The sequence below is a fragment of the Benincasa hispida genome, chromosome 8 (genome assembly GCF_009727055.1).
Source record: "Benincasa hispida cultivar B227 chromosome 8, ASM972705v1, whole genome shotgun sequence".
Lineage (NCBI taxonomy): Eukaryota > Viridiplantae > Streptophyta > Magnoliopsida > Cucurbitales > Cucurbitaceae > Benincasa > Benincasa hispida.
Window position 1 is genome coordinate 28,427,134 of NC_052356.1, and position 12,941 is coordinate 28,440,074.

At 36.1% G+C, this 12,941-nt stretch overlaps 1 protein-coding gene across 1 annotated transcript; it reads left to right on the forward strand.

Annotated features, from left to right (window-relative positions):
• The first annotated feature begins 1,321 nt into the window (after window positions 1-1,321).
• On the forward strand, window positions 1,322-11,993 carry LOC120083046 (lecithin-cholesterol acyltransferase-like 4). The gene is made up of 11 exons (XM_039038563.1): window positions 1,322-1,844; window positions 2,757-2,848; window positions 7,070-7,188; window positions 7,385-7,520; window positions 7,958-8,009; window positions 8,239-8,339; window positions 8,988-9,170; window positions 10,174-10,331; window positions 10,491-10,545; window positions 10,739-10,792; window positions 11,354-11,993. Exons 1-11 carry the CDS (start codon window positions 1,604-1,606, stop codon window positions 11,774-11,776), a joined length of 1,614 nt encoding a protein of 537 aa, XP_038894491.1. The 5' UTR covers window positions 1,322-1,603; the 3' UTR covers window positions 11,777-11,993.
• The last annotated feature ends 948 nt before the right edge of the window (window positions 11,994-12,941 follow it).

Below are 12,941 nucleotides of genomic sequence, written 5' to 3' on the forward strand. Positions count from 1 at the left end.
GTGTGTGTGCACGCACGTGTATGCGTGCATTTGTACGTATGGGTGCATGTACTCTATATCTGTGTCTGTGTCTGTCTGTGCATGAGCGTGTGTGTGGTTGTGTGTGTGCATGCATGTATGCGTGTGTGTGGTTGTGTGTGTGCATGCATGTATGCGTGTGTGTGTGTCGTGCGTGTGTGGGTGTGTGTGTGCGTGCGTGTGCGTGCATGTATGCGTGTGTGTGTCGTGCGTGTGTGGGTGTGTGTGTGCGTGCGTGTGCGTGCATGTATGCGTGTGTGTGTCGTGCGTGTGCGGGTGTGTGTGTGCGTGCGTGTGTCTCTGTGTCTGTGTCTGTGTCTACGCGTGCGCGTGTGTGTATGTGTGTATGCATGTGTGTGTGCGCGTGCGTGTGCATGTGCATGTTGTGCATGCGTGTGTGTGCGCGCACGGATGTGCATATACGTGTGCGTGTGTGTGCATGTGCGTGTATGTGCATCATGCGTGCGTGTGCGGTTGTGTGTGTGCGCGTGCACGCGTATGCGTGTGCGTGTGCCTATGTGTGTGCGTGTGTGTTTATGTACGTTTGCATGCATGTGTGTGTGTGCGTACGTGTGTGTGTGTATGCGCGCGCGTGTGGGTGTGTGAGTGTGGGTGTGCGCGTGTGCGTGCGTGTGTGCGTCCGTGTCTGTGTGTGCATGTTTGCGCATGTGCGTGCATCTGTGTCTGTACGTGCATGTGCGGTGTGTGTGTGTGCATTAACTGATATCACATCCAAATTAGAGGGATCTTGGTCGGATGAAAATATTGTTGAGAATGACTTAAAAGAATTGGAAGTTACTGCCCATACCAACAAAGTGCATTTCATTTTCCATAGCTTAATCATAAGAACTCCAAACTTAAGTGTGCTCAGTGGCCTTGTTTTACATCTTTCTTAAGTAAAGAATTGAATTCTTAATTAATTTATAAAGATAAAAAAAAATTAAAATTTAAGATTATGTTAGGCAATAATTTTGTTTTTCAGTTTTCGTTTTTTATTTTTAAAAATTAAGTCTATTTTTTTTCTATTTGTTAAAATAATTTTTTAAATATAATAATTGAATTCTTACCTAAATCCTAAAAACAAAAATAGATTTTTAAAAGTTACATTTATTAATTTTTAAAATTTAACTTGATTTTTTAAATTAACGATAAAAAATACATAAAAATTTAAAATCAGCGCTTAAAAAACAACATTAAAGAAAGAAAGAGAGAGAGAAAAGAGATAAGATTAGAGAAAATAGGTCAAACTTCTTATTGATTGACTGGATTTGTTTTAAGACTTGTAAATAGAGACAATGGAGAAAGAGAAGAGCAGGTGGAGCCGTGGAGGCCATCGACCCACAACCTTCATCCAATCATTTTCAAATTAGGACAAACCTTAATCCCTCTTTTAGATTACCACACAAGATTTCGTACTGTTTCGCTTCAAACATCCCCAAATCCTTATCCCGTCCTCTTTCTCCTCCTTGCCGTCGCCGTCGCCGTCTCCGTCTTTCAAGTATTGGGGTTTCGTTGACCAAATTTCTTGCCTCAGATCGTCCTTCTTGGGTTCCAATTTCACGTACGGAAGGAGGGTTTAATTGGTATGGCTGTGCTTTTGGAGGAGATAGTGAAGTCCGTCGAGTTATGGTTGAAGCTGATCAAGAAGCCTGAGCCCTTCGTTGACCCGAATCTCGATCCTGTTCTTTTGGTGCCGGGGATTGCTGGTTCCATCTTGAATGCGGTTAATGAAGATACCGGCAATGAGGAGCGAGTTTGGGTCAGGGTATTGGGGGCTGATTCTAAATTACGTACCGAGCTATGGTCATTTTACGATCCCACTTCTGGTAATGTTATTGGCTTTCTACATCTTGTCGCTCTAGTTTTCTGGTGATTAGGACTCGTCTATTTTTTTCTGCTCTTGTACTCTTGCTAGGCTTTGGGTTTCCTTGGAAAATGAGTTCAGCCCTGTCACTTAGAAATTGATGTTTTGAGACTGAGTAGATGCTCGGGTAAAACAAGGACATGGAAGTCATCAATGTAATTGTAGTTTATCACGGTGTTCAAACTTAGCTCGGACTCTCGAGATTTAGCCTATTTTAGTTGGCCTTATAATATGTGGAATTTGTTATAATTCCACTATGATCAATTGTGTTAGGAGAACGTCTTTAATAAATAACACAAATATATTCAATTCTGGGTTTAAGGAGATATAGATTCTGGTCAAGCTCATACTAATTTGTCTTCAAGGGATCTTGCAGGGATATACTGTTAATTAGACGCTATTTGAAATGAATATGTGGGTATAATTCGGTACTGATTTAGTTTGCTAGGCTTGGCTAGTCTGCTGTTATGGGAATTGGGAGCAAGCGGATATCATATTAATAAACATCTAGCAAAATTGAGTGAAGGTTAATTCTTAATTGTGATTAAGGTGCAATGTTATTGTGATTTAACAAACATGCAACGTGAAGGTTTAAGCTGCTAATTTTTCATCAATCTTAGTTACGTTCATGATGCTGTTCTCCTCCAAAACATTCCTGAAACAATTTTTTCCCATGTGCCCTGGTGCTTGTGATGTTGGTTGAGAAAATGCTTTCAATTGTTAACCCAACGTATCCAGTTTGAATTATGATGTTTAATGTTGTTCTGAATTATGATATTCTCTGTCCATTATAAAGTTCCGCATCGTCCATAAAAGAGAAACGTTTGGTGTTCCATTTCTTTTTCCAGTGCACTAACATCTTCTAGTGTAACAGGTGAGTCTGTATGTTTTGATCCGAAGATCAAAATTAGAGTTCCAGATGAGAGAAATGGATTGTATGCAATAGATAATTTGGACCCTGACATGGTATACTCTTAAGTCTTATTTATATACTGATTTCTGCTTTAAAATATTTTGCTCTGAATTTGTTTGCAATTGCGGTGAAGTTATTAACGGGAAAATCTAATAATTTCCTCTTGTTCTTCACTTGCATGTCCACACAAACACATGTACGTTATTTCTTTTTAATGGTCCATTTGTATATGATTATGTTCAAGCAAGATAAATGTTTGTTTTGTGAATATAGTATCAATGTATACTTTTTTTTTTTTATGCGAAACAGTCCAAACAATTTCATTGATAGTGTGAAATTACAAAAAGGCAAATTATCGTGAGAGATTACATAATAGTATTTCCACTGTGTAGTAAGAGATGTAAGATTGTAATCACAAAAAGATGGGGTGAGTTTACACCAAGTGAGAGCTGTATACAAAAGATGATAAGAAAAGCGAGTGAAATGTATCTCTCTATCTTCAAAGACCCGATTGTTTCGTTCATTCCAAATGAGCCATAAATAAGTTTTTTGATAATGAAGGTCCACAAGATCTCCCTTTTTGCTTTGGAGGGGTGGCCAATGAGAAGCATATTCAATAAGGTGAGAGTCATTTTGGAACACCATATAGTAGTTGAAGCATCACAGGGTTCTTTCCCAAAATGATTGAGCAAAGTCGCAAAAGATCAATAAATGCATAATGGATTCACTATTTTGATGAAAAAGAACACACCAATTAGGAGCCGATGAAATCCATAGGGCCTTTCTTATGAGAACATTTGCAGTATTTATGCTACCACGACTGACTTCCCACAAGTAGAACTGAATCTTTTCTGGGATGGGACCTTTCCAAATATTCTTATAGAGAGAAGCATTCTGATTATGTCCTTTAGAGGCAATGTGTAGAGTGATCGACTTTGATGAGAACTTACCAGATTTATCAAGAATCCATCTCCAAGTGTCATTCGCCGTAGGGTTGACTAAGGGCAAGAGCAGAGAGGGCATGGTAGTCCAATCCTCATTTTCGGCTTCTGTTAGGTTATGTCTCAATCCAAGGTCTCATGCTTGATGATCATGGTTCCAACAGTGAGCAATAGGGGCCTCTTTGTGGCCAGATAGAGCAAATAGCCTTGGGAAAGCATTTTTAAGGGCGATGGTTCCCACCCAACGGTCCTTCCATAATAATGTATTACGACCATTGCCAATCACATGAACAATGTTCTCAAGGATGAGGTCACTCATCTTAGCTATGTGTATCCAAGGTCCTTTGAATCTTTTAAGGAGCCTATTATGTGGTTGTAATGGTGAACCATATTTCACATCAATAATGAGTCTCCAAAGGGCATTCTTCTCGGTTTGGTATCTCCATATTCATTTTGCTAAAAGGCCATTATTCTGCTTTTCCAATTCAATCAAGCTGAGCCCCCCCTCTTTAGTGGGAAGTTGAACAATTTCCCATCTAATTGAATGGATACCTCCTTTGTTTTTTTTGCCCGTTCCACATAAAGTTCCTATAAAGTTTCTCAATTCGATCAATAGCCTTGGATGAAATCTTGGAGATTGACATGCAATATGTGGGGAGGTTGCTAAGAGTCGCTTGTATCAAGGTAAGCCTGCCACCCTTGGAGACATGTGTACCATTGCAGCTATTAAGACGTCTTTCCACCTTTCAATGATAGGCTCCCAAAAAGATGATGGATTCCCATACAATAGTAATCCGAGGTATATAGATGGCCAAGAGCCAACCTTGTAGCCATATGAAGCTGCCACTGTATTGACCAAGGCATTATCTAAGTGAATGCCTAAAATCTCATATTTGGCATGGTTGATGCGAAGACCGGAGGCTTGCTTAAAGGATCCAATAGTCTTAAATAAGTTTGCCAGATATTCATCATTGTGGGATGGAAAAAAGAATGGTATCATCTGCAAACTGCAAATGGTTGATTTTGAGTCCAAAATTTCTAACCATAAAGCCTTCAATGTGGCTAGCAATCATCCCATTGGTGAGCATTCTACTGAGACAATCAACCACCAAGGTGAATAGGAATGGGGAGAGGGGGTCTCCCTGACGGAGGCCATGAGAAGCCTTGATTTTACCTCTAGGTCTGCCATTGATAATAATGGAGAAGTTTATAGAAGAAATACAACCCATAATCCATCTTCTCCAGGTATTACTGAAGCCTATTGCTTCCAAGCTTTTGTGAAACAACTCTCAATCAACCATGTCAAATGCTTTCTGAACATCCAACTTTATCACTAAACCTTTGGTTTTATTTCTGATGTGGTGATCAGTCAATTCACTTGCAATCAAGGAGGCTTCAATTATCTGTCGACCAACCACAAAGGCAAATTAATTTTTGGTGATGGTATCAGGTAGGACTTTCTTTAATCTTTTGGATAAAACCCTCTCAATAATTTTGTATAGGCAAGTGGTGAGACTGATCGGTTTGTAGTCCTCAACCCTTTTGGCATTAGATTTCTTAGCAATCAAACATATATACGTCTCATTGAGGTTGACGTTGATGATAGCTTTCTCAAAAAAGTCTTGGAACACTCTTTTGATATCATCCTTAAGGATGTGCCATTGCTTTTTGAAGAATTCTGAAGTATAACCATAAGGACCCGTGGATTTATGAGTTCCCAAATCAGAAACAACATTTCAAATCTCATTTTCAGGGAATGGGGCTTCCAAGGCAATAGATTGTTCCGAAGAGATAGGGTCCCAATTGTCAATCGGTGGAAGATCTCTGCTGCTATTCTTTTTTGCGTAAAGATCACGGTAGACATCAAGAAACTCAGCCTCTATCTCAATGTCATCAAGCAAGCTTTGCCCCTGTTTAGAAAGAATCTCAATAATCATGTTCTTTCTTTTTCTATAGGACATAAATCTGTGAAAAGGTGTACTATTATTGTCCCCCTCCTTGATTCATTTAATCTTTACATATTTGCCTCCAACTAATTTCCTTTGAGAAAGATAGATCAATGAGTTTGGCTTTAATAGAAGTCCTTCGGAGTTGTGCAGCGTGGTCGAGGCCATATTACCTCTTCATGATCTTCCACCCTACTTAATTTGGTCAATAGATCTGTCTTTTTGGTTTGTGAGCAACCAAATGTCTCTGTTCCATGTTTTCAGGAGTTGCTTGAGATTTTTCAGCTTTTGAATAAAGCCATGGCCAGCCCAACCATTGATTCGATTACTTTGCCACCAACTAGAGAGCAAATTGGTAAAGGAGTGATGTTCCATCCACATATTTTCAATTTGAAGTAACTTGGACCCCATCTCTATATGTCGAGAGTCATGTGGATCGGATAGTGGTCAGAAGTTGGCTGAGGGAGGTGTCTGACAATGCCACTAGTGAACTTATCAATGCACGAGCTCGATATGAGAAACCAATCAATTAACGTCATCACTAGTGACTCTAAAATTTGACCATGTATACTCACCATTTGACAGGGGAGGACCAATGAGAGAGCAATCATTAATGAAGTTGTTGAAGAGGTCCATACTAGCAGTTCCACTTAATTTTCCAAAGATCATCTTGATACATTGAAGTCTCCTTCAATAACCCAATGAACATTGCAAAGGTGAGTGAGGTCATAAAGCTCTTCCCATAAATGATCCCTATCTTTAGCCTTAGATGGCCATATACTCCTGTCAACCAAAAAGTGTAACATCCATGAGAGAAATTTGCAAGGAAAGAAAGTGGTTACCTTTAATGACTTTGTCAACATTGGTAGATGGATCATTCCACATTATAAGGATACTACCAGCCATGTTAATCGCATCCAAGGAGGCTGAATCAATGTGACAAGAGCTCCAAATAGTTTTGATAAACTTCTAATCAATATTAGCTCCTTTTGTTTCCTATAAGATAACAAAAGTGGCATTGGTTTTGTTGAGAAGGTCTTTTATCGTTGCTCTTTTCTTCCTCGAGCAGAGGCCACGACCATTCTAAAACAGGGTGCAAATGTTTCCTGTCATAATTAATGGAGGATGCAAGGTTTTTTAGCTCCCTTTTAAGTCTTGCAGCTTTCGAATTAAACTTTCCACCTTTTTGTGTTTTGCTCGGAATAACCACAGAGACCGTACATGATGTGTTAATATTTTACTCCAAAACTTGAGCTATTCAAATTCTTTAAAGTATTCACTTCAGGGTAGAAACATTTTTCTGATTGTTTTTATTCAATTAACTAAGATAGTTGAAAGTTGTACGTAATGGACTGAACAAGATTTTTCTTTTTGATTTGCACTATAGATTGTTGGATGCGATTCTATTTACTATTTCCATGACATGATTGTTGAAATGACCAAGTGGGGTTTTCAAGAAGGAAAAACACTTTTTGGGTTTGGATATGATTTTCGCCAAAGTAACAGGTATCAACTAAAGTTCAGATTATTTTATCAATACATCTTTTTATTCCTTCTTTGAAAAGCAGGAAAAATGTAAATGATGAAGTTGTCTTCATGAATTTCCTTATTCAGTTTTCAGTATAGATTGTTTATGCTTATATTTCCTTTTAGGTTTGTGGATTTTGGGTCTTTCACACTTCTGCTTTGCCTGCTTTTCTAGGTTGCCAGAAACATTGGATCTCTTAGCTGCAAAACTGGAGGCAGTATATAATGCTTCGGGAGGGAAAAAGATTAATATCATAAGTCATTCGATGGGCGGTCTTTTAGTGAAATGCTTCATGGGCTTGCGCAGCAAAGTAAAAATATTCATTTCTACATTCTTATGTACAATCATCTGTAACCATCTTCATCCTAGCTCCTAGGGGTGACCCATCCATTATTATTTATTTTTTTTTTTTGGGGGGGGGGGAAGATGCGGAATCAAAAGTCTTGTGAAGTTGATTCTAATGGATAAAAGGGGCAGATTAGTAGGAAAATATTATTCACTCAATTTTTACCCATAAATTATTTTAAAAAATGTGGTGAGAGGGGAAGGAGAGGGCAAGCCCTCCTCCCAACAACTTGGCATCCACAATGTACCTGCTTTCATTCCTTCATTCACATCAAACACGTTCCAAGTTTATTTTGTTTAATTATTCGTTTTATTGTTTTCTTAGGAGAAGGGTGGAGTTTATAACTTCTGTTTGCACATATTCAGATTCTTAATTTAATACATTCTTTCATTTGCTTGCAGATTTTTGAGAAGTATGTGCAGAATTGGATTGCAATTGCTGCGCCATTCCAGGGTGAGACTTCAGAAGTATTTAATATTGAATAATATCTTCCCTTAAAGTACTTTTCTCTGATGTTGATTGCTTGAGTGAATAGGTTATAAGGTGGTTTAAATTTCCTCCAACCCTTTATTTATTTATTTTTTTAATCTGTGGTAGTTGGTTTATGCGATTGGGAGTCTGAATATGGATCCTAAAAGTGATGTTAGAAATGCACTCAATTTAATGATTATGGGTTTAACAGGTGCACCTGGATATGTTACATCAACCTTTGTGAGTGGAATGTCATTCGTTACTGGATGGAGACAGAACTTCTTCATATCAAAGTGGAGCATGCACCAACTTGTATGAGCAAAATGACAGTATTCATTATATTTTTTTCACGTTGATTGAATAGTTAAACAGTTTTGTAGGAGGAATATGAAACTGAATGACATTCACTTTATTGCATTTTCTTCTTCCCTGCTAAGAATTGTACATGTGGTCATATTTATTTCATTTTTGAAGATGGAAAAATTTGGTCTTGTGATTGATGCGGCAGTGTCACTGTCAAGCACATCTTTTCTCTAGTTTCTATCTTTCGACTCTTTATTTGAGCTTGGTTCTTCTGGTAAAATAAAATTGAAGAGAATTCCTTCTAGGATTAGGTTCCTCTTTGGATTTTAGCTTTGGAGTGGTTTAATGCTTATGGTGGATTGAACAGGAGAAGGTTGTTTTGGTTTCTTTCCTTTCAATTGTGTCTGATGCTTCTCATTAAAAGAAATTAAAGGATCAATCCTTTTTTTTGTGTGTGCACGTGTGTGTCTGCATGCGGAAATTTAACATATTTGTGATTTTTCAATATGTTGTTCTTTATGCAGATTTTGTGTATTTTAGTTGTTAAATTATATTAAAAGAAAACTCATTATGGATACTCTTCTGGCTTAGCTGGTTTGGTTAACTCATCCTGTTTTTAGTTTCTCTATGACTAAGACCGTCTTTTCCACTCCTCAGCTTATTGAATGCCCATCCATTTACGAGCTAATGGGCTCTCCAGACTTTAATTGGCAACACATTCCTCTTCTAGAAGTTTGGAGAGAGAAACATGACAAGGATGGGAACACTCGTAATGTGTTGGAATCTTACCCACTTAAAGAAAGTGTTGAAATACTGACAGAATCTCTCTCAACAAACACGGTGAGTTCTGATTGCCATGTCATATACATCACATCTAAAGATTGAAGTCACCAATATAGTGTGCTAGATTTTAGGGTTCAGTTGGTATTTTTTATTTTCTCTCTCTTGTTTCTCATTGTTAAGAAAGGTTCCCAAAATTATATGCAAATTTTAGAAATAACACTTTTTTCAGTTTCCAGTTTTTCAAACATATGAAAGAAAACATTATTTGAAAATTTTTAAAATTTTTACATATAGAATGCATAATAATATTAAATAAATAAATAAATAGGTAATTGTTTTAAATGGTAAAACTATTGAAAATATTTTAATATCACTATCTATTAGTGATAGAGCGTGATAGACTTCTATCTCTCAGTGATAATAGTTGTACATAAGTTGATAGAGAGTGACATTTTGCTATATTTGTAAATAAGTTGACTCATTTTCCTTTATTTGAAAACAACTCTAAATAAATACGACAACTCTTTTTTGATATTTGATTAAAAAATTATTTTCATGTTAATTTTTTAACTTTTTAATCTTATATTTGACGGAACAAGTAATACCAATGGTTATCAAACATATTTTTGTTCTTTTTCATCAATGAAAAGAAAGAAAAGGAAACAAAAGTCAGTTATTATGCATAGTTACATTTTTCTTTCTGTAAATGAGGAAACCATAAATGAGGTACAAGAATCTAGAATGCTATCAAATAAGTCTTTATATTTTTTCTTAGGCTCCATTTTCAAATGGGGACATTATCAAATGAGAGCATTATTTCTCATAGATTATTCTGCTTAGAAAGTTCTCAAAATAAATGATCTTTAATTCGGTAAAGTTTGTAAAGCTAGTGGTTTTTGGCACTGTTACGTGTGTTATGTGAGTGACTAGATAAATTACATACGCCTCTTGTCTATGAGATGTTACTGTTTGATGCTGGGAGATCAAAGATATTACAAATTTTTGGTGTCTGATTTTGGTCTGCATTTTCAAACTATAAAGTTCTATGTACTTGAACCAGATTCTTCATGATGGAGTGGATATTCCCCTGCCATTTAATTTGGAGATTTTGAAATGGGCAAACGAGACGAGGGAAATTTTAAAGAGTGCCAAACTACCTCCTCAGGTCAAGTTTTACAATATATATGCAACTGGTCTTCAGACACCACACACTGTTTGGTAAGCCTTGATTTTGCTAAATCATCTTTGACAAATTTTGGTGAATTTATTATAGGCAAAACCTTTTGATTATTTGGATGTTTGCTTCGTCATGTTATTATTTTATGTAATGTCAAATTTTGCTTGGCTTCTGAAAATGATGTATTATTCATTCTACAGCTATGGAGATGCAGAAAATCCTGTCGCTGATTTACATAAACTGCGATACACTGAGGTCACTGTTGTCTTTCCATAGCATCTTTTCAATTATAATCTTACATGCTCAGGGTGTGGAACCTTGAAATATTTTCATATAACATTTTCCTACCCAATGCCATTTTATGTTCTACGATTCTCTTTTTCCTATCTTTGAAGTTGTATAGATGAATATGGAAAGCTGACTTGAATTTTTCGTTATTCGTTTTCAGCCCAAGTATGTTTACGTCGATGGTGATGGGACAGTTCCGGTGGAATCTTCAATGGTTTGTTCTGTTACCTCCTTTTTTTTTATTTATTTATTTATTTATTTTAATTTAAATATTAATAGTGAAGCAGATTGTGATTCCGCTGCTTGCATTATCCATCTCTTGGAGGTCTATCCCTGTTTCGTCTAGCTTCTAAATTGATAGTCAGATGTTTTCTGCTGATTGTTATCAAGTTACCTATTTACCTTTAGGCCAAATTGGTCTAGAGGTAAATAGAGGCATGACCTTGATAAAGGGTTAAGAGGTCATGAGTTCAATCTATGGTGACCAGTTACTTAGGATCTCATATCTTATAGGTTTCCTTGACACCCAAATATTATAGGGTTGACGGGTTGTCCCGTGAGATTAGTCGCTTTTTACCCATCATTTAGACAATTTCCTGCCATGTGAACATATATATATATATATATATATATTATATGTGGGGTCCATTTGTTAGTCATGTAGCCATCTGATATGTTGTGGTACTGCTTCGTTTTGCTCATTTTGGTCGTGTTTGCAAAAGTAGTAAAATGAGTAAAATAAACTCTTAGAAGCCGTGATGCTTTTTCTTTTCAGGCCGATGGACTTGATGCAGTAGCAAGGATTGGGATCCCTGGCGAACATCAGCGCGTTCTTAGAGACCACCGTTTGTTCCGAAGCCTCAAGCACTGGCTCAAAGCTGGCGAGCCTGACCCCTTCTACGACCCACTGAACGACTACGTGATCTTGCCAACAGGTTTCGAGATCGAAAGTCACGTGGAGAAGGGTCTGGAAGTAGCAGCTCTGAAAGAGGAATGGGAGATCATCTCCAACAACCAAAATAAACCAGACGAGTTGTGTAATGGGAAGCCATTGGTGAGTTCAATAACATTATCTCGAGTTGTCGGGGACTGTCAATCCTCTAGGGCCGAGGCTTGTGCAACTGTTATAGTTCATCCCCAGCAAGACGGTAAGCAACATGTCGAGCTGAATGCCCTTAGCGTGTCAGTTGATGCGTGAAATTAATTGTCATTCAATGGTTGCAATCAGCCTCATGACTCATGAGGTGTGCAATTGATGAACAATCTGTACAGTCATTTGTACTTGTTCATGTGATAAAAAATGTATATTTAAACTTAAGACATTTTTTTCCTTATGTATATACCCATATGAAATGCATCGGAATGATTGTTTCTCGAAGTGTTGTTATAATAGTGGAATAATTTAATTATGTAAATAAATAAGTGATTTAGTTTTATTTTATTTGATAACTGAATTTTGTTGAATAGAATGTATCATGGAATATTTTATTTCTTTAACAAATTTGGAAATTTGTAAAAATTTTATTTTTTTTGTCCAGAAAAATAATGATTATTTTAATTTGATTCCACAAATTATTCTTTGTGATGACAATACGAGAACCTTGATTGAATATAGGTTAATTGTGGTGGGTAGCAAAATTGTTTTTTATATTTGTAAATATGTCACATAAATATATAATTTGTCTATATAGCAATTACTTACTATTTATATGCTAGTATATTAGTGGTACGTTACTATTAGGAATTTTTTGTTATTTGATATCAATAAATTTGTTATTGATACTAGTTACTATTTTTAATCTTTTGATATAATAAATAGATGATAAAATAAATGAGCATGCAAAACAACCACCTAAACAAGATGGTGAAATGTCATTGATATGCCCTTTTTAATCATGTTAATATTAATATACCTTTTTCAAGATGTGCCTTTTTTCAATCGTATTAATGTCAATATGGTATATTGGCGATATAATTAATAACAAATAGTTTGAAAATGATAGTTAAATGACATCAATAAGCCATTTTCCCATATTGATTTAGTATTTAAGTAATAGGTTTGAATAGCGAATAAGTATACAAAACATAATTGTAAGGAAACTAAGTATTATTAGTAAAAGAACATATAAATAATATTGATAAATAATAATAAAATTTTATATTAAATAGTCAATAAAACATAAAATATATATTAACTATAATTGTCTGAGTTGAAATTTATTAANTATTTATTATTAGTATGATATATCAACAATCAACCTAATAATATAAGTGTGCATGCAATTAAAGTACATCCCACTTTTTGTTACAAGAAATTTGGGGACAATATAAAACAAAAGTTTAATACCACAAAATTGGTGGAG

Bases quoted from the DNA above. Each gene is read 5' to 3' on its own strand.
- LOC120083046 (XM_039038563.1), top strand. From the start codon at position 1,604: ATGGCTGTGCTTTTGGAGGAGATAGTGAAGTCCGTCGAGTTATGGTTG. The intron at 1,845-2,756 runs GTAATGTTATTG...CTAGTGTAACAG, and splicing joins ATTTTACGATCCCACTTCTG to GTGAGTCTGTATGTTTTGAT. The intron at 7,189-7,384 runs GTATCAACTAAA...CTGCTTTTCTAG, and splicing joins GATTTTCGCCAAAGTAACAG to GTTGCCAGAAACATTGGATC.